Here is a 22,603-nt window from a genome sequence, read left to right as displayed (position 1 = left end):
TAGGAAGCCGAGGAAGAAACTGAAAAAAGGAGAGGAAAAGGAAATGTATCAGGTAAAAGGAAAGGAAAGGAAAGGACGGGAAAGAAGAGGACAAATTGGGAGGAAAGAAAGAGAAAGGAAAGGAAAGGGAAGGAAAGGAATGGAAAGGAAAGGAAGGGAAATAAGAGGAAAAATTGGGAGGAAAGAAAAGGAAAGGAAAGAAAGGGAAAGGAAAGGAAAGGAAAGGAAAGAAGAGGACAAATTGGGAGGAAAGGAAAGAAGAGGACAAATTGGGAGGAAAGGAAAGAAAGAGTAGCAGGGGAGCAGACATAATGGATATAAACCCTTCAGTCACAAACAGAGGACAAAAAGGACACACTAATTACACTAATCACACACACACACACACACACACACACACACACACACACACACACACACACACACACACACACACACACTAGATATGAATGTTCCCTCCTCGCTCACAGCATCTCTCTCTCTCTCCCTCTCTTGCTCTCTCTCGCTCTCTGTATCAGGACTTTATCAGATCTGTGCTCCTCCAATCCTGCAGAGTCATTCACGTGTCCTTGATCCAACATTTTGCACCGTGCATGCTTTCACTCACTCCACCACATGAAGACATAGCAAACCAAAAAAAAAACATGATTTGTACTAATTTGAATGCGCCTGTAAAATTTCTAATGAACAGATCCAGTGAATAAAAAAGTGCAACATCATCAGAAAAAAATCATATCATGTTTTGACTCGGGCTTTTTGACTCATGCAGCTCGTGTTTGCTGCGTTATCTTTGCTGTGAGCCCACATAAGTGCTCGAAAGAATCCTAATGGAAGAATGTGGGAGCCGCTAAAGGTCTCTTCTTTCTCCACTGCAGTTATGCAAAGTGAAACTGTGTGTGTGTGTGTGTGTGTGTGTGTGTGTGTGTGTGTGTGTCAGGGGCAAAGATTCTTGGTGCTTCAGCTTCTCACCAACTAAAGAGACTTAAGTGCCTTCCTACAGAGCGATGATGCTTTCTATTTTAATGTTTAAAAGCTTCAACCTGCTGCAGACACCTCAACCTTAACGGACGAGGTAGACTCGGGGTTTTTAGTGAGTGAGTGTTGTCGCCCTCGGAGAGCGGGTTGGAAGAGGTTAGATGATGACATCAGTGAGATCCAAAGTTTTATGGAAATCTTGAAAACAGCAAAAGAAGATCTGTTGGCAAACTGTGTGCAGACCTAGAGTCCAATTTGAACTTCCCTGAGGAGACAATAAAGTCTTTCCTATCGTGTGGCATCCTGAAATATTTCACTTTTTACCAGCTTGAGGCTCAGAGTTTGTTCACCGGCTCGTTTCTAACGTCATCAATCTGTCTTCTGCAACTCCTCTGTTATCTTTACTGGACGTGTTGTGCATGGGAGACGTCACACAGAGGCTGGTTTTCAGGGTTTGGAGGATGAGTTATGCAGGAAAGGAGAACACTGCGGTACACTTCCTGGAATGTGGGGGAGATTTTCTGAAACTCTCTGAGGGGGCGCTGAGGAGGTTAAAAAGGTTGATTTATTTAAAATGGGTATCAATGCTCATCCATGTTTGGCTGATGATGTTTGTGGTGAAGCTGCATAGAGACATGATGTCACACCATGTTGTGCATACATCACCTGAACTTAGTTATTTAATGTAAAAAAAAAAGACTTGTAAATAAATAGTTCAGGGAGGAGACACCGCTGCGTCCTGTCGCTCTCAGAAGTCAAGGCTGTGAACTCACCCCACCCCAGTTGAGCGTCCTGGCGAGGTCATTTCCCGTTCCCAGAGGAAGCACAGCGACCGGAGGCTGAGGGTTCATCTGCAGCTCGTCCAGAGTGGACAGGATCCACCCCACCTATTGTGAGACATACGCACACAGTATAAGCAGCCGGAACATATACAATATATGAAAACCTAGCAGGGGTAGAGTCTCTCACCGTGCCGTCGCCTCCGCAGGCCAGGATTCTCAGATTTGGCACTTTACGATACAACTCCAACCTGGTGTTTCACAAAGAGCACAAAGCAAAGTGAGGTCTGGTCGTGGAATAAAAGAGGCTCTATTCAGGTGAAAAATACCGCTGATTGAAGTTGAGTGGCTGTAATTTGTACGAGTTGAAAATTGCTCAAATCATGAGCAGAGTGCTTAAATAAGAGATAATTTTCAAACCCCTTGTAGTTCATTTTTGTAAATAATTGGATGTGAAATGAAGATAGAAGTGTACAATGATTGATGGATTGTATAAAGAAATCTTCAGATCCACTTTTTTTTTGCAACATTTGGACTCGTGTTGGCAGCCACAGTGTTTCTATGTTGATCGCTTTTTTTTTGTTTTCTGTCATTTCATATTTTTACATTACAGACAGCTTGTATTTATGACACACACACACACACACACACACCCACACACACACACACACACACACGCAGATACATTTCTTAAGTTATGCATTCTTCAACACTCATGAACTGTTTCCTACATAAACAAGCACAGCGACTTAAGTCAGTCCGTCCTCTGAGGCTGTCATAAAGAGGTGGTGACTTTTTAATAAAGCCAAACACTGTCACAACTGAAGGGTACTCACGCCTCCCGCAGCCCGCCCTGTGACAGGTCGAAGACTTGTCGAGGGTTCAAGATCCACATGAACATCTGTAGCACCTTGGCACCCTGCAGGGAGACACACAGAGAGGTGATATAGATACCTCCCCACACACACTGGATTACAAGGTGTCCTTTAACAGCAAACTTAAAATCTGAAACTATTCTCTCCGCTGTTATCAAATCCAGAATCTCTACAATATGAATGCGTCAGCTGCGACTCTCTTTATCTGATGACAGTAATCCCGTTTGAGCTGACGTCTTGCTAATTAAACGTTCTGTTGTTGGCAGCGTCGCAGGATGTAATAACTCCTGAAGCGAGATACTGCTGTAAGACGCCGAACAGCACAAAGACGTAGAGTTTAAAGGACGTTTTTTTTTTTTTTTACTAATATCTGAAAGTGTCATGATGACATCGCTTCTGTAGAGGGGTTACTTGCAAATTTTAGCAACACACATAAAATGAGTCATTTCTACAAGGATTGAAAATGATTTATAGACAGAGAGAAAGTAACACTTACACTGGAGAGACACTAAATGTTACAGTGGACTAAAACACAATCAAACTCTCATTCGTTTTGTTTTGTAATTTGTCGCCCTTACATTGAAGAAGAGTTCTCTGAACACATCGCTCACTGAATCAGGGCTGTGCAATTCCATTGTTAATTAGCAACGAGCATTTGCAATCACCACACGGCCAAACGTCTGAATTTAACCCAATTATTTTATCGGACAAGCAATGCCTTTCCCCTCGACACAGGAACATTTAAACTTTTGGATAGAGGTTGTGGTTTCACAGCTATCAGCTACCCTCAGATTAATTGATGCTAATTTAGTGGATTAAAACTGCCTTTTTTTTTATTCATTTTTTAATCGTTATCCCATTGTCTCATATCCTTCAGGCCCACATTGAGAAATAAATAACCGGTAGTTTACAGGAACTTTGGATGCTTGAAGGCGTCTCAAAGAGACAAAAATTTTAAAGGGTTGTCACACCTGGTTGCCTCCGCTCTTGGGATTAACAAAAACCAAGATGGGCTTCATGAGAGGAGAGGGGAGGGGCTTCAACATGAACGGACGCCATTTTGACTCCTAGAGAAACGAAACAGGGAATGTGCAGAAAGGTGAGCAATAACAAGGAAACATCCATAAGCAGAGTAGCTCAGCTGTAATACTTCAGCAGTTCATTTTCACATACACATGACTGCAGCCGTCATGTCGACCCAAACACATCGTGTATAAAAGTAAAGGACGTAAACACAAGGTGAAAACAGTCAGTGTCTGTTATTGTGTTACTTACATCCAGTCCCTTCTTGCTCGTCCGTCGTTTGAAGGATGTCCGCTTTTTTCTCCTCGCAGAGTTCTTTAGTGAGTTCTAGAGTCAGACACACACACACACACACACACACACACACACACACAGAGTTCATTGGTTAGTTCACCGTCACCATGTCCCCTGTGATGGTAATTAAAAGTGCAATAAAGCATGTGACTGAAGGATATGGGTGAGTTTGTGTTTATTTTTTGTGTGTGTGATGACGTGGACGCAGACTCAGAGTTCTCTCAGACCGATCAGACGTGTGTCAGCTCATATTAGATCAGAGCCCCCCCCCCACACACACACAGCTTCTGACATGCGTCTCCTTCTAGACTTTAAATTTAGATTTACATCAGTTTGTCACATCAGCGTCACTGAACGACTGAAAACTGAACCCGGTGAGGTAAAACCTGTGATCAGAGAGTGTGTGTGTCTGTGTGTTGTTTGTGTAAACATGTGTGTGTACACCTGTGGCTTCCTGACTTTGATGATCCAGGAGGGGGGTACTATGACTCCAGCGTGGGCCCCCAGTGAACACGGCTCCTCAATCTGATGCAGCATGAAACACGTCACCTTATTGTGGAACTGAGGGTAAAAAAATAATAAAAATAAAAACACAGTTGTTAATATTTCTTATATTTATTCATCACTTCAGAATCAGACTTTTTTTTTTCCATCTCCACCATGGCTGACAAACAAATTGTATCTGTCACTGAAATGGTTAATTTATTGCAATTTGACACAAAGCGGCGCCGGCTACCTTAACCATAAAAAAATGATCTTAATGTTCTGTTATTCAAGATCTACTCAAAGTGCTTTTTACAAGAAACTTAGGGTTAAGAGTGTCGCCCAAGGACACATCACACATGTTGCTGCAGGAAGTGGGAATCGAACCCACGATCTACCAGTTGAGAGACAACAGACCCGCCATCTCTAAATGTACTGCTCTATAACGTCTGCTGCATTTTCATACCTGCTCGTTTTCTCACTTTTGTTCCGTTTATGTGCATTTCTTCTATTTGCATTTCAGTCTTCGCCTTCTTCTTCACTTGTATAAACTATCCTCTGTCCTTATCTTTGTCTGTCAAAGCCCTCTGTAATTATCTGTTTCTAGTGGTGATGTATAAATAAAGTTATTATTATTACTCACAGCCTGTTTACACCAGGAACAACTGATGGCGATGATTTCTTTACTGTGGAAGAACTTCTGTTGAAAACTCTGCAGAGACGAACACAGACACACTCAGGTAAGTCTCAACAACAATAACCGTCTTTGATGTAGGAGTGTGTGGGTGTGTGTGTGTGTGTGTGTGTGTCTGTGTGTGTGTGTGTGTGTGTGTGTGTGTGTGTACCTTTCCACATTGTCTACATTTCCCCTCTTGTCTTCGTCTGTGAACCCAGTGATGTCTCAGCGCGTTCTGCTGCAAGAGAGAGAAAGATTCAAGATGGAAAATAAACAGGATATTTGCAGGAGTTCTTCCTCTCCTGCATGTATGTAGTCACGCACACACACACACACACACACACACACACACACACTCACACACACACACACACTCACATCTCTGAGGCAGCGGGATCCTCCCTCTCTGTAGGTCGGCTTGCATCTGAAGTTAATCTGGAGAGAGACAGAGAAACAAAAACAAACAAACAAAGTGTGTTTTTTGCTTAGTAAGCCACCTACATTATTTTAGGAATAATTGTGGTGCTGTGTGTGTGCGTGTGTGTGTGCGTGTGTGTGTGTGTGTGTGTGTGGCATGGCATACCTTTTCTAGTTGTTCTATGCAGCCGTTGTGAACGACGATCTTACAGGCAGCACATTTCCTCCTGGGGGCCGACTTCTTAAAGGAGCAAACAGACGCACAGCAGAGAGAGCGATGAGATACACAACAAACACACAGAGCAGGAATACACACAGGTGACTGACACACAGGTGACTGACACACAGGTGACTGACACACAGGTGACTGACACACAGGTGACTGACACACAGGTGACTGACACACAGGTGACGCACTATGACAACCAAAGAGATGTCAAACTATCCTCTCATCGTCTCATTAAGTTTAAAAGCTCCAGGTGGTATGTTGACACTGCACTGTTTAAATACACACCTTGACATTTACAGCGTCTCTCATTTCCTTCCTCAGTAACGACTCAAATGAAAGAAGGAAATCACGCTGCAGTTAAATTATCTGCTGTTGTGTCAGTGCTGAAGCTTCTGAGGGTAATGGGCTGACCTACAGAACTGTTCACCTGTGCTAATGTTTAGACAACAACTAAATTAAGAGGAAGGAAGATAGAGAGCCCTCTGTCTTCAATGAATATTATCCATCCATCCATTTTTATCTATACCGCTTTTTCTGTCGGGGTCGCTGCCATTGGGCGAGAGGCGGGGGTACACCCTGGACTGGTCGCCAGCCAATCACGGGGCTGACATATAGAGACACAAGCAGCCACACTCACACTGGCAGCAATTTAGAGTCAATTAAGATAACAAGCATGGACTGTGGGAGGAAGCCGGAGTACCAAGAGAGAACCCTCGCATGCACAGGGGGAACATGCAAACTCCACACAGAGAGGTTTTTTTTAATAATAATAATAATATAATAAAGTTTATTTATGAAGCACTTATCAAAACCAATGTCACAAAGTGCTTTAAAGAAAAAAGAAAGTCAAATACACAACAATAAAATCCTATTAAAAAAGCATGAAAAATAAAACAACAGTGCAGCAATGATCCGACTAACAGAGGAAAGAGAACCAACCGAGACAGAGATCGGCTAAAGTTAAACAGCAAAACAAATAAAACATCATGGATGAAACGAGGATTATAAGAAGGCCTTACGATAAAAATGTGTTTTTAAAAGTGATTTTAAAAGAAGATCCTGATGTAGCTAGTTTTCAAGTCAAAGCGCTCGGACCGGCCGCACAAAAAAAAAGGCGGAGAGCTCAGAAAAACAAGCTAGTTGGACACAGGGCCTAAGAAAGACGTCTGCCAATATATAATAATAATAATAATAATAATAATAATGCATTTTATTTATAAGCGCTTTTTTAAAAACTCAAAGACACTTTACAATGGTTAAAACATAAAGAATAGCACAGAAGGACAGACTAACGGACATCGCAGTATTACAAACAAATCATAAAGATAACAATAATAAAGGTAAACTACAAAAAACAGAAAATACATCACAGTCATACATTAAAAGCTTGTTTAAAGAGGTGAGTTTTGATAAGTGATTTGAAAGTAGGAGGGTGTAGGGAGTGAGTTCCAGATGGAGGGGGGGCAGCTATGGAGAAGGCTCTGTCCCCCCCAGGTTCGGTGCTTGGTTCTAAGAGGGGGAGATAGGAGGTTGGCTTTTGAGGAACGGAGGCTGCGTGCAGGAGTGTGAGGGTAAGGGAGAGCCGTGAGGTAGGAGGGGGGCCTGGTGGTTAAGGGCTTCATGTGTGAGGAGAAGGATTTTGAATTGGATACGGTAAGGGACAGGGAGCCAGTGGAGATTTTGCAGGACAGGGGTGATGTGTTCGCATATTCGGGTGTGGGTGAGGAGGCGTGCAGCAGAGTTTTGGATGTATTGAAGTGTGTGAATATAACTGTTTTTTTTTCCCCTCCCAAATATAGATATCTGCACACAAAATCCCATGTTGGTCGGGCCCACCCGAGAGTCTCCCTGCAAAACGTCTGTGAGACTTTATTCAAAGAGTCGACAGAAAGTGTGTTTTTTTTTTTTTTTAAAGCCTGAATCTCTCATGAATTTCAGCGCTGAGTTCAAAGCTTCTTTACGATCCCTTCTGACGGCGTGTGAACCTGCCGTATCTCTCCCAGCACAGGTAGGAACGTGCACACTCATGTCAACTGTTACTTGTGTCAAGAGTAATCTGAGATTCCAGCGAGGTCGCTTCGTCCCGGCTAAGTAGCGCCAGATGGCGGCTCTGATGGAATATTTATCTTATTAAAACACACGACAGGAAGAGATTTAAGCGAGTGTTATTTTTTTTTTCCTTCCCCGTGTTCTTAAGCACTCGCTGTAATCACACACAGACAGTGGAAATGTGCAGAGGTGTCATTATATCATTGTCAGAGTGAAAGGTTATTACTTAGCTGTTGTTCTGCCAGAGATGTGTGTGGATGGAGAGAGAGGCTTCACCTTCACACACACCTCTGCATCACTTCCTGTTTGTCTGTTTGGCTGCTTTAAAGACTCAAAGACGCGTCTGAATGAGAACGCTTCATCCCGTTTAAAATATTTGAACAACATTCAGCTGCGTTTCATTCAAGAGGAGTGCATCGTGTTCTCTTTCCAACACTCTTGGATCAACACGACCTACCATTTTGATTTTAAACACTGAGGAATATCAGGTCGTTTACACGCGAATAAAGCGCTTCATCTGAAATAAATCAAGTAGTGGAGTAGCAGTGTTCAGTGTGTGTATACTCACTGCGGTCTTCAGCAGACACGTGTCCTCTCCGAGATAACACAGCTCTCCTGAACAACTCGTCTCCATCCACAGGTGATCCCCGTTCACTGCGTTCTCCTGCAGACACACAGAGAGAGAGAGAGAGAGAGAGAGAGAGAGAGAGATAATGATTTAATGACCTGCGTTATACTCGCACATCTCTCTAATTCAAGATTATTTCCAGGCGCATTAAACTGCAACCATATGCGCATAAACACTCGGGTGTGAGAGCGGTCAACGAGTGTGTCAAGCACATAATTGAGGCTGCCGAGTAGGTCGCTAATTTCACGGTGGATGCTAATTCAAGGTGCTAATCAAAACACTATGATTCAAGAGCTAACTCACACACACACACACACACACACACACACACACACGTGATAATGTGTGGATAACATGAACACGTGTCACCGGGTTCACCGTACAGGTTCAAGACCATGATGACATTTTTCTTTATTGACGTTTACTGAAGGGAACATTTAGTATTCTTATGTGTTTTGTTCTGTTGTTTATAGATTTACCTCACAGTTATTTAAATCGCACCTTTAATGTTTTGCACTGACGTGTATCATGTCATGTATCTAAAAAGTATCTATCTATTTGTACTTTTGTGCCGTTACGTCAACTGTGTTTTCTAAAAATACCCCAAGACCATTTCTCTTCTAAAGGAGACGATAACAGCTAAATTAATCTCCATCTTATGAATCTAGATTTGTATTACCAACTAGGGGTGACCCCTTAAGTCGACACCAAGTACTCGACAATTTGTGCGTCAGAGCCTCAGTCTCTTACATCATCAGATCATACACTCAGGTGAAAATGTATTTTAAAAAAATAAAGAAGAAATGATTATGCTCTTTTTTATACTCTCAACCCTCGTTTACTTTGAAGAGGACACTTTGAAGGACACATCGGGTATGTGGCTGCAGGAGCTGGGGATCGAACCCCTGGACCATCTCTACCACTGATCCACAGTCGATTGTGGATTCTAATAAAGATGATGAATTTGAAACTACCTGTACTTTCCCCTCTGCCGATAGTAACCCGTCTCTGTCAGATGAAATTCTAAAAAGTAAGATGTGGAAGAACTCAACATCAAGAGCATAGATCTAGCATTTCTAGATGTAGCACTTAAAAAAGGGAAACAGAAGAAGTCTTCGCCTTTCAGACTTAATTCCAGTTCTGTATTTTGATTGTTTTTGTCGTAATTCTGCTTTTGCTGAAATGTTGATAATAATAATAAGTGACTGAAACCGAGAAGAGCCTGATGTTCTTCTAATCTCTCCGTGTGTGTCTCTCTCTTTCTCTCTGCAGGAAATCATGGCAAACATTCTGCTTCTGCCACAGCAGTCAAGTCAGCTTGCAGTAAATCCCTTTGAATGGCCATCAGTAAACACTTCCATTTCCTCATTCTCTCTGGTGACTTACAGGAAAACACAAAATACGAAACAAAAAAATACAGCGCGCTATTTTGTGATTGATAAAGCCTCAGAGCCCCAGAGCGAATATATAATCACACTATCTGACTCATCTGGGTCTAAAAGGAGGTCAGTCACTGCATTAAATCAACCCTAAAGTGTATACTAATGAGTGATTATGTATAATGAATACCAGTGTGTGTGTGTGTCACACAGACAGCTAAAGGCCAGTGGTGACGTGGTGGAAGTGTCCCTGCAGACAGAGCCGGAGGGGACTCTCAGATGTGGGCTGACACAGTTCACATCTTGTGATCAATAATACAGCACATTTTTTTATTTGCTTATCATTACGAGTGTGTGATTTACTCCATGCCTGATTCAACAGTTAAACACACCTCTTTAAAGCGACGGATAGAGATGATGCTCTCTTGTTACTGAACTTGATTTGACATGAAAGAATTTGGATTCTGAAGTATTCCGGATGCTGTTTCCGAGCACACAGGAGTCTTTTGTTTGTTGTGCGTTCTCAGCCTTGTGGGCTCCAAATTGAAAATGTGCCTAAACTGATGATTCTGTCGATCTTGTCTTTCTGGAAACAGATGATAAATAGACGCACGCCTTGCCTTTCCCTCCGTCTGGCTTATCGTCGTGCAGCTAAAAGATGGTGGTTGTTATTCCAAAAACTCCAGACTGTGACTGAATCAGTTTTAACAGTAAATTAGAACGTTTTTTTTGGGACCAAAACGACAGATTGTTCGGGATGCACTCATAACTAATACTGTCAGATACAGGCTGGAATATCAGGATCAGGAATGTGTAACAATGAAGCACATAAATTAAATCAATCTCTATGTTTATCTCATCGTGCGTATGTGTACTACATCATTTCATATCTACAAAATGTAACTCCTGACCTGATCCTTACACTTGAATGTCTATGTTTTGCATGAACATGTTTCTACTATTGTAATAATAAGAATAAGAATAGGCCTGTCTATTAAAGTCAGGGTTGGTCATTTTCTCCAGATCCACTTTTTAAGATTTTGGTGTAAATTGTCTTTAGGTCCTGACAGACATTAATAACTCGTGTTCTCTGAAAAAGGAACAAAGTAAATCTGTCATCTGTATCAGTTTGTAAGCCTGTAAAAAACTTTGACCAATGTCTGCCACGAGGTACCAATCTGATGAACCAATCACATGCCTCCCTGTCTCCCTGCTCGCTCTCTAACCATGGCGTGCACTAGCCCACACTCAATACTGTGAGTTTACTAACGGCCGAATGAGACGTGAGACGACGTAGTTTCTACACAAGCGATGAGCTGAGGTCCGCTTCTGAAGCGACGGCGCTCGTGCATGTCAGTGAGGGGGGCGTGGCTTTTAGAGGGAGCACAGAGGGGAGGGGGTGCAGACGGAGCACTGAGGGAATGCTACTTTCAGAATCATGCTCGTTTTTGAAAATTACCAACCCTGCCTTTTATATGGTCAAAAAATTGTAAGTCGATATTTTCTGAGAGAGTATTGGAATCATTTCCACCCTTATCACATCCTGACCTCACCGATTCTCTGAAATATTTTGTGTCATATAACTCGAAAAAAACATGCTCAGAAGTCGTTTACAGAAGTCGTTTACAGGACTTGTGAGTCACGTCTAGAAAGATATTCATTGTGCGTCGCTTCTATTCTAAAGCTTCAAAGAGCCTTTTCTCTAAGGTGTCTACACAAGAGAAACAGAGGGTTCAGTTAAGTGTAGGAGGTTAGATTGCATCAAAAGACTTCAGCAAATAAAGTTTCTTTGGGCGGGGGGAAAGATTTTCTGTCAAACTTTGCCGTTGATTTGACCTTTCTCTGCTGAAATGGCGACCTTGTGGATAATGCAGGGATTCAGTTTTTATCATCACAAGAAGGAGAATAAGTGAAGAGATGAGGTTGAGGTTAAGAGTGCAGCCGACATGGACGTGTTCTGTTTTGCATGGGTTAATAAGGTGGACCAGCTTTTATAAATGTCCTGATTTTTTGTTGGGGCAGATTTCAATGGAAATGAGGTTTTCTGATGCACTTCATGACTTCTTCCTTTTCTACTTTGCAGAGATGATTCGTGACATTTATTGGAACACTTCTACATCAATTTGGCATTTCTCTAACCATCAGACCTTTGCAGCATTTTAAAAAGCAGAAGAGATTTTTTTTTTTTTTTAAGTTTCTTCAGCTTTGAGAGGCGTTATGAAAGAGGGATCCATTAAGTCCGTGCGAAATCAAACCATGAAGAAGTCGCATCCTGTCACTTAAAACTTTCTTTGCCATCTTTGGTTGTCAAGACATTTAAAAAAAAAAAAAAAACTTAAAATAAGAAAGCTTCTTTTCACTTCCACATGAACATACGGCTGCTGAAACCAGTCTGCTAACAAATCTGTTGGCATGAAAAAAATCCAAATGTCATTTAGTGACTCAGCCAGACAGAATAAGGACAATGCAGACAGTCTTTTTGTGCAGTATTTGGAGCCATGTGCATGATGCACAGTTTGCATTTAGGTTTTTTAAAAGTTTGAGCATGTGTGAAATAGAAGTAGAAAAAGGTGTTTCTGTATGTCTGACCGTCCAGTCCACATAGGTTCGTAGCTCCTTGTTGGGCCCGTTGGATGCAGGAGGCAGCGACGGTTGAGGTGGGCCGAGGTGCTGGAGGCCTGAACGGGAGATCGCTTTCCTAAAAAAAACCACAAACACAAAAAAAAAGTATTAACGATCAAAGTCTGTCTGAAAAGAGAGATCAGCGATATCAAAATCAACACTGTCATCCGTCTTTATGACACGTCTCTCTCACCACAGAGCAGCGACAACACAGAGAGAACTAAATCGAGAGTATAATTTAGCATGTAAATTAATTATTCATGTTGGGAGAGCACATTTCAGCTGCGGAAATTTCGGTGGAGAAGAAGTGGGAACAGCTTGGCGGAGAGACTGCCAGCAGCACTTTGGGGTGACGAGAGAGAGACGGAGACAGATCTGTTCTGTCAGAGGATGAGTCAGCACACATCTCTCTCTCTCTTCATGTTTTAATCTCTGACTTTCGCCCTGTAATACTTCCACTTCCCATTCTATGTCCGCAAAATATTTATCTATTTCTGTGTGTTTGGATTTTCACCTGACATGCAGGAAAGTAGCCACAGGTCTGAGTCAAAGCCGGGCTGCCCGCTTCAAGGACTAGAGCCTCAGCACACAGGGTACAGGTAACCAACCTGGGTTCCTGTGTTGCTTGAGTTCTGATGTGTGTGTGTGTGTGTGTGTGTGGGTGTGTGTGTGTGTGTGTCAGTCTATCTGTCAGTGGGAAAGGTTGCACACAGCATCTGACATCACCTGTTGAAAGTTTCAGAGGCCGTCTGTCTAAAATTGTCAACCAGGACAAAGAGGAGTCCACTTACACACACGCATACTGTAACCTGATGACACACCCTGACACATACAAACACACACACACACACACACACACACACACACACACACACACTCACAGTCAATGCATGTACGCGTCCTCGCGGCTCGAGGGCTAAAAATAGTTTTTGCGGGGGCGACAACAACAGAACAAATGCAAGGACGTACGGTGACTGGACATATGCTGCAAAGGGCAGGGGACAACACACACACACAAAAACATGCATACAAAGTCACAAAGTCTCACACACACACACACACACACACACACACACACACACACACACACTACTTCATAACCTCATGACTAGATCCAAATTAATGTAAATATCGTGTCGTCATTAACTGAAGCGATGATATTTGAGGACAACCTGTCAGAACTCGAGTGCTTTAAGGGAAGTGACTCGAGCGGTGAGACCGTTTTATTGAAACCACTTATCTGGAAGTGAAACCAAAGGCAGAAAGTGAATGTGTGACATCGACTGTGTGAGGCAGAAGTCAGACTTAAGTTGTTCGTGGTATTTTATGCTTGGTATCATTTGTTTCTTTTTTTGTGTGTGTGTGTGTGTGGTGGAGCGGGTAAATCTGCATTCACACGGAATCTAATTTAAGTTGTTCATAAGCTAGATCTGTTTTTACTAAATATTTGAGGAACTTCAGTAGTCTGAGCTTAGAATCCAACATGACCGCTCCGTCCATCAACAGTAAAGTTAAGCCGTGCATTACAGTATTTATTAGCAACGTAGTCTCATGTTTGTGTAACTAAATCAATCACACCATTAGTTGTTGTGAACAAAACAGCAAGACAGAGTCCAAGACAAATTTCCATTTTGGGACAATAACGTACATCTTATCTTCAATATGGCAACTGCCATCGCTCAGCTTCACAACACTTCTTCAAAACCCGATGGGTGGCACCACTGATCCTACGTCCGTGTTTTATTCAGTCTACTCTTACCAACCACCTGACATTTTGCAAATTTGCCAACTGTCCTTTGACACAGACGTTACAATTTGAGAAATATTATTGGTTGACTGTGAGTTTAATCCGACACTTGATCCTTAACTTCTTGGCCAATGCAACATACAGTACTTCCAACAAGTTTCATAAAAACCAAGCCACTAGTTTTTCTGTAATCCTGCCGACAAAGGAACCAACGGCACTGAAACACGACCTACATGGCACAGGTGACAAAAACTGTGAAAACAAGATCCTCATCGTTATGAAAGGCGTCTGATCCAGGGTCCTAAGGCGCTGACTAGACTCTTCTCCTCTGTCGCCCCCCGGTGGTGGAATGAAGAGTCCCTCTGCACCTTTAAGAAAAAGCTAAAGACCCAGCTCTTTCATGAATACCTACTAACTTAATGATGATGGTCTCCATATTATTGATGATGATGATGGTAATGACGATGGTTTTTGTTTGATAACGACGACTTATAAGATGGTTTCTATACTGATTAGAGCTCTCAAGAACTGCCCTCAATGTTGTGCTTTGCCTCTGGTCACTTCCTGTCAGCACCTGTGTGTCCAATCAGACTCAAAGCTGATCGTTTGCTCTTACTGACATTGTTCCCTTTTTTCTAGATCCTTGCTTGTGTTGTTCTTACTCTCTGATGTACGTCGCTTTGGATAAAAGCGTCTGCTAAGTGAATTGTAGACTTGTTACACCTTTACTTTGAAAACACTTAACTTCCTCTGCTAAACTGATTACAGTTGATCATCATATATGAATGAATGAGATCTGTGTGTGTGTGTGAGCATAATGAGATGATCCTTGCATTAAAGTGTGTATCCGTAGAGTGATTGGTGTCTAAACAGGCAGAGAGTGAAAGTCAGAGCTCAGATGCATCACTGTACTCCATGTACTCAACACAAAACAAGGTAAATGGATACACACTTCTACGCAGAGTGACACTGACACACACACACACACACACACACACACACACACACACACACACACACACACACACACACACACACACACACACACACACACACACACACACACACACACACACACACACACACACACACACACACACACACACTCTCTCATTGAGAGGTCGTGGGCACCATTACATTTGAGTGAGCCCTAATCTACTAAAAGCAGGCAGGATCACAGGCATTAAGGCTCTCTTCTAAAATACACACACACACTAACACACACACACACACACACACACACACACACACACACACACACACACACACACACACACACACACACACACACACACACACACACACACACACACACACACACACACACACACACACACACACACACACACACACACACACACACACACACACACACACAAACACAAAATGTAGTGTCAAGCTTCTGTGACTGCACACAGAAACACACACACTTTGCCTGAGAGTTATTTTAAGTAGATTTGTCCGCATAAAAAAGGCCAGTTAAATTCGCTGCACTCTATAAATAAGCACGTTTAAAAAGCATTCAAATAAACAGGAAGGACGGCCAAACAAAGCCGGAGCGACTCCTGAAAGAACACAACCACATCAGCCAACAATAGCCTGAGAAGATGTTAAAACATGTGGATTTAAAGATGTTGAAACATGTGGATTTAAAGATGTTGAAACATGTGGATTTAAAGATGTGAAGATGTGGATTTAAAGATGTTGAAACATGTGGATTTAAAGATGTTGAAACATGTGGATTTAAAGATGTGAAGATGTGGATTTAAAGATGTTGAAACATGTGGATTTAAAGATGTTGAAACATGTGGATTTAAAGATGTTGAAACATGTGGATTTAAAGATGTTGAAACATGTGGATTTAAAGATGTTGAAACATGTGGATTTAAAGATGTTTAAACATGTGGATTTAAAGATGTTTAAACATGTGGATTTAAAGATGTTGAAACATGTGGATTTAAAGATGTTGAAACATGTGGATTTAAAGATGTTGAAACATGTGGATTTAAAGATGTTTAAACATGTGGATTTAAAGATGTTGAAACATGTGGATTTAAAATGCTGAACATGTGGATTTAAAGATGTTGAAACATGTGGATCTAAAAATGTGAAGATGTTTAAACATGTGGATTAAAGAGGTCAGATTTGATTCGATACAGTTGAATATTGTTGCATTATTCTTTTACTAACAAAGAATAAAACTTTAAAGTACAGTATATGCTCTAAAACAGGGGTACCCAAACTTTGCCGTGCGAAGGGGCGGCAGTAGCTCAGTCTGTAGAGACTTGGGCGTGGAAGCGGAGGGCCGCCGGTTCAAGTCCCGCCCGGTTCAAGTCCCGCTGGAAATTTGGTAGCTGGAGAGTTGCCAGTTGACTTCCTGGGGACTGCCAGGTGCCCTTGAGCAGCTCAGGAGCTCAGTAGTGTTCACTGTGTGCAGCCCCCTCACTCTGTCATCTCTCCTTCAGTGCATGTCCACAGGATCCTGTTTGTACATGTGGGTGTATTTCAGTCTGTATGTGTGATTAGCATGTCACAACAACAGAGTGTAAAACTGGATTTGTCCCTTGCAGGATTAATAAAGTCTATCTTAGGACCCCCTTATGGCATTAGCCCCTGCTGGGGACCCCCCTCTTTTCCCCCGAAGGATGTCAGATGAAGTCCTAAAATGTAATTGCTTATCAGGTCTTGATGCCTGCTGCAGATCCAACTTCCTTTGGGAAGAAGAAGTTTGATTTTGTTGATATGAAACTAAATCAAAGTGTTTTCTATAAATATGGACTTGACAAGGTTAAATAATTAAGAGTCTGTTGAAGTGATAGATGATAAATGCACTCTTAGATTATCTGTAGACGCATCAAAGGCGTATTTGTAAAGAAGTGTTGTCTCACTAACTGCTCACATTCAAACAAGTCAGGTATGAGAGCGAGAGACTCTCAGTGTGCTAAACAAACCTCCGCTCTAGAGATGAAATGAAAACGTGAATAGAGGAGTTGAATGCAGCTGCTCTCTGCTCCTCTCGCTCTAACACCACCTACTCCCTCTCTCTTCATCATCCTGCCTCCCTCCTCTTCTTCTGGACCCTTCCTCTTTTTCTATCTCTGGAACTAATCTTCCTCCTCTTCCTCCTCCACTCTCCTCCTCCTCCTCTTCCTCCACTGTCTTTATCAAATTCAGCTCTGTCAGATATTCCACCTCCTCTCTAATCTCCCTCTTTTCTCTTGTTGCTCCTCCTTTCTTTTTTTTTTTTTTTTTACCATAACTGCTCTTCTTTTTCATCCTCTCCTTATTTTTCCTCTTCCTCCCTCTCCTCCTCCTCCTCCTCCTCCTCCTCCTCCTCCTCCTCCTCCTCCTCCAGCAGAGGTGGGTTGTCAGCGTTGCTATGCCAACTGCACAGCGGGAGCATCGGCAGCTCATCCAGTAATTATATTGGTAGAGAATATGGTGTGTTTGTGTGTTCATGTGTGTGTGCATGTGTTTCAGCAACTTTACAGTAGAAAGCAAACGCTGTTACTGATACAAGAGCAGATTATATTCTGTCTTAAATGCAGATCATAGACACATGAGAAAGGTGTCAAATCTTTAATTTGTCACCTGTTTTTAAAATACAAATCCACTGTGACGATGCTAATGAGTAAAAATATGAGGAGCTGTTTCTTCAGCTTGTTTTCAGGTGGTTTAAATATGCTTCCACTGCTCCTTCGCGGCCGTCTTTTCACCATGACTAGGCAGCAGTGTTGTTGATTAAAGATAAGCGAGAACAAAAAAAGTAAGAGCCACGAAAAAGAAAAAAAAAAGGCAGCTGCAAGTGGGAGGAATCGAATTGAACATCCTCTGCCTCGCGAAGCAGAAGATGTTGTGATTATGTGGGAGAAGTTGTTTGACAAAAGAGGCACACAACTGCTCCAGTGTGGGTTTTAGTGTGAAGCCGGTTTCTCTGTATAGGAAAATGTTAACTCGGGGATTTTCAAAAGTTAACTTACAGCTCACATTAAGAGACCACCTGTGTCATCTGAACCGAGTCAGCTCAGGAGTTTTAACCCGCTGCTTGAAGCTGGAAATGTCCCATCACTGTATGTTTGAGATTTACCGATTTCAGTCTAATGCTTTGTCAAATACGGCAGCTTGGAAATTAGCCCTGTGCTTCAAACTATGACCTGTAAGGACCAATCAGGGAAATGTTCTGATGTGGCGACTAAGTCATGTGACGCAGAATAAAGAGTGAGAGAAGTGCGGTTGGGATTCAGCGTCGTTGGATGGGTCAAACACGGCTTTCAACCTGGAGGTTAAATTACTGAAATTACAATGATTTCTGTAAAGTTACCTACAAAGAGTGTTTGTTTTTCCTGGTAGCAAAGTGCTGGCTGTGCGCACGGGAGCGCTTGCATGAAGCGTTTGCGCACTGAGGAAAAAAAAGCGCTGCAAGTCCGTCCTGTCTCCATGGCAACAGTCTGTTGACAACAGCCGATCCGTTACTTTTTACTGCAGGTTTTATATTTTAGATTGTTTATTTCCCGATCAGAGACGGAGGTGGGTACAAGACATAAAACTAAGGGGAATGTCTTACATTTGGAAAAGAGCGCCGATGATCTCAACAGGCGCCTTTCTGAAAAGTTTAACTTTTTTCCACTTGAGCGATCGGAGTGGCCGCACCAAAAAGGCGGAGCTTTCGGAAATAAAGATGCTGGGCATTGCGCGTTCTTCCAGTAGCCAGCATGCTGCTGCGATCGCTCTCTACACATTGAAAACAAATGAAGACGCTGCAGCTCGGAACAAAAAACCGCTAGGTGGACACGGGGCTTAACACATACATAGGGTGTCATTTTTGGAGTTAAGGGCCACTGAACAAACTGCAATATTTGACAAGTTTTGGCTGAGAACATGTAGCTAATGTTGATGAAATAAAAGGAAAGGAATTAGCACCATATGAGACAAGGGGCAACACAAAAAAAAGCACACATTTTTACACAATGGTAAACTTTGGTGAACATCAATGAGGTTCTTTTTCTAGAGCAAATCTTCCACTTTAAGTTATGAGATATGAAAACATGTTCTTGCACACACCTGCACAGTCCTGATAGCTCCCCGCTAAAAGCTGTCACCATTAGCCTTCAACAGTTACTAACATCCAGAGCCATTAAAACTCCAGCCTTACATTTAGGCTGTCAGGAATTAATTTGTTTCACAACCACTTCACTAAAACAAAAACTACAATAAAATGATGTCCCACTCTAGTTATATCATTCTCCTAGAGGCAGAATTTCACCTGGCAGCAGCTCACCTGTAGCCGAGAAGCCGGTGAAACCATCGCACCTTCTTCCCCCTCCCTCTCCTTCCTCTCCGTCTGCCTGCTCCAACATTTATCATTGTTACTCTGAGAACTTCTCTCTCTTAATCCGCCGCTGATATCTTTGTATTTTCTCCCGAGCAGAATGAGTCAGCCGGCACTTATTTCCCCGACACTCGCAGCACGGTCAGGTAATTACGCCGATCGCCTTGATGGGCAACAGAGACCTGACACCAGACATCTGAGCTCTGCACTGAGTCACAGAGTGTGTGTGTGTGTGTGTGTGTGTGTGTCTCTGTGTGTGTTTACTCAGGTGAGCTTACAGTAAGCAGTAAAAATTTACGGTTTAGGGATCAGCTCATGTTTGAGGAAGGCAAAAGAAAATGGTACGAGAAGATCATAACTGGAGGGAATAGTGAATAAAAGAAAAATCAATAGTGAGCGAGTGTGTGTGATCGGTGGTGTCCAATGAACTCTGACACTGGATCCACAACACCTCACCTCTGTCCTCAACGTCACCTCTGACTCCACAGATTAAAAGGTAAACGCAGACACACAGAGTAATCAATTTAGAGATTAACAGCATATCACAGACAACATTTATGCTAGGGTCGTCACCATACAAGAATTTTAATCTTAAATTAACTAGTTCAAATCAAATATATCTACCTGTTTTAATATCATCAGAAAAGCCCAAAACTATGAGTGATATTTTGAGTTATTGGTGTTTTCACTGCAGATTGAAAATGCTAATAAAAACTTGTTGATAATTGAAAATGTTAAAATGTTATGTTAGCTGCATATTAACTGAAAATGTTCAATACATTTATTTAATCCTGAACTGAAAACACCAAAAAAACATGGTAAGCGATGTCACATATTCTTATGATAAATCTCTTATTATTGGGTTATTATAGGATGAGATAGGATGGGACTTTATGCAGGGAAACAGTAAAGAATGGCTGCACAAACATTTCATGTACACATTTGCCTCTTTTACAAATTTCTGTCTTTTTTAACGCTCTCAATTTTCTGTCTTTTCTCCTCTCATCCTTTTTTCCCGTACAGGTGAATCCGTTCTATTTTTGGATCATTACGTAAGAGAGATAACCTGGCAAAGGCAACCCGAGATACACACACACACACACACACACACACACACACACACAGAAGCACAGGGGCTCAGGCTTACACACACACACACACACACACACACACACACACGTTATCAGTGGTATTCAGAGAGGCATTTAGCTGAATGTTTGTGCAGCACAGAATTCACTGATACGAGGATTTGAAGTCCAGAAAGAGCCACATGTTATCGGCCTTTTTACGCTGATTAAGGATGTTAGTTCTTCACAGAAAGCCGAGAGAATAATCTGTTCCTGTGGATTTTACATTCTCATTGCAAAGTAATACTACTGAAAGTATTACACATTCTGCAATAAGTCATGCTTTTAACACAAGAAAGTGTGAATCGTCACTCGTGCCGCAGTGTAACACATTCCCAGTTTCAGTTTGTAGCTTCACATAAATGTTCTCTTCATACGTATAAGGCAGGAAGACGATTCATTTGAATGTTTTGGTTTGTCCAAGGGCTTTTTCCCAACCACTGTAGAGACTTACTGCCATATTCACAAATCATCCTCAGGGCAGAAGCAGCTCATAAAGACTGAAACTCCTATAAAATATGCACAAGGCAATCATACTTTAAAGGGCTCATAATATGAAAAATCCACTACAGCGTTTCTGAACGTATATCTGGGTAACCTGAGCGTCTACAGACCCACAAAATGTGAAATGAACCCATCCAGTCCTTTGTTTGTGGTCTGCATACAGAAAAATGCTCAGTTTCAAATGTGCTCTCTTTGTGATGTCACAGTGGGATTCTGGTAATCTCCACCCATGGACTCCACCCCCAGCCTAGAGCAAAACTTTTGCGCAAGTCGGCCATTCTTGTTCTCGCTAAAGAGGAGTGATGTCTACCGGGATAATTCATTTAAAGAGACACACACACCAAAACGGAGCGTTCTGAGAGAGCTGGTTTATACAGGGTCACAAACCTCCTCTGGTGCTTGATTCATGTTATATTTTGACCAAAGCAGAGCACAGATGTTTCATTTAGACCACAGGGGGACTGTTTGAAAAGCTGGACAAGGGGGGAGAATATGTCCTCTTTAAGAATAATTCAGATTCAGAAAGACATTTAGTCCTTGAAGTCTGAGCAGAGTTAAGAGACCGAGCAGGAAACTCCAGGTAATGTGCCTCATAGCATCAGCGTTTTGTTGTTTGAATCAACATAGTGAATGCAGTCAGAATCAATTTATCTCACTAACGACTTCAAAAACCCATAAGACTACAAAAGTCTGAGCATGGGCCAAAGTTAAACACAGTCTGCAGCTCAGCAGCTAAATGATTTATGAAGCCCAGATCACTAAGTGTACATTCAATAATCACAGAGTGCATGATACTTAAAAAAAAACATGCTTTCCCAGTCAACTCTGTATTATACAGTGTTGTCTAATGTCTGAAATATATTATGACATCATGGAATTGAGAGCTGGATTGTTGGGGCGGGGGGGGGGGGGGCGGGGTTCCCATGCTGACCTATGACCTCCAGCGTTTACAGCTAACGTTACCTGCGGCGTTTGCAGTTGAGAAGCCGGTGAGGCGTCGTGTCAGTCGCACCGGTGACAACGCTGGTGACATCGGAGTTCATCACTAAGCGCGTTTAAATGACGGCCGACATTTGAAACGACAGAGGAGAAAACCAGACACTTGAGAGATCCGTCAGCTGAACGCTACAGTTTAAATCTTAATGACGACACAGTATCACACACACACACACACACACACACACACACACACACACACACACACACACACACACACACACACACACACAGGTAAAGAGCTCAAACATTAAAGCTGACAGTAAAGGACACTTGAAGACTCAGTCAGCACGTCCTCCACTCAGCTCGATGATCGTTCTTTTCTTCTGTTGCTCCACTTCTGCTTCTTTATCTCTCTCTCTTTTCAATCTTTCCTTTTCTTTATATCTCTCCCCCGTTTCTCTACCTCCATTCATCCTCTCCTCTCTCTCTCTCTCTCTCCCTCTCTATGTGGGTCAGCGTGAAAGGATC

At 42.3% G+C, this 22,603-nt stretch overlaps 1 protein-coding gene across 12 annotated transcripts in view; it reads right to left on the bottom strand.

Annotated features, from left to right (window-relative positions):
* dgki (diacylglycerol kinase, iota) overlaps positions 1 to 22,603 on the bottom strand; it is a 63,972-nt gene that overhangs the window by 19,003 nt on the left and 22,366 nt on the right. For 8 of the 12 annotated variants that reach the window (XM_061029359.1, XM_061029361.1, XM_061029360.1 and 5 more), the window contains exons 2-13: positions 12,397 to 12,505; positions 8,369 to 8,464; positions 5,689 to 5,763; positions 5,484 to 5,540; positions 5,275 to 5,343; positions 5,073 to 5,141; positions 4,391 to 4,507; positions 3,905 to 3,979; positions 3,601 to 3,696; positions 2,591 to 2,673; positions 1,945 to 2,005; positions 1,749 to 1,862 (exon numbers count right to left, since the gene is read on the bottom strand). In XM_061029359.1, coding sequence (XP_060885342.1) covers positions 1,749 to 1,862; positions 1,945 to 2,005; positions 2,591 to 2,673; positions 3,601 to 3,696; positions 3,905 to 3,979; positions 4,391 to 4,507; positions 5,073 to 5,141; positions 5,275 to 5,343; positions 5,484 to 5,540; positions 5,689 to 5,763; positions 8,369 to 8,464; positions 12,397 to 12,505 — 1,021 coding nt within the window. The remainder of the gene's footprint in view (positions 1 to 1,748; positions 1,863 to 1,944; positions 2,006 to 2,590; positions 2,674 to 3,600; positions 3,697 to 3,904; positions 3,980 to 4,390; positions 4,508 to 5,072; positions 5,142 to 5,274; positions 5,344 to 5,483; positions 5,541 to 5,688; positions 5,764 to 8,368; positions 8,465 to 12,396; positions 12,506 to 22,603) is intronic. The other 4 variants (XM_061029364.1, XM_061029371.1, XM_061029367.1 and 1 more) reach the window with 3 other exon arrangements.

This window comes from Labrus mixtus, chromosome 22 (assembly GCF_963584025.1).
Source record: "Labrus mixtus chromosome 22, fLabMix1.1, whole genome shotgun sequence".
NCBI classification, from domain to species: Eukaryota; Metazoa; Chordata; class Actinopteri; order Labriformes; family Labridae; genus Labrus; species Labrus mixtus.
This window is presented reverse-complemented; position numbering and strand designations above follow the sequence as displayed.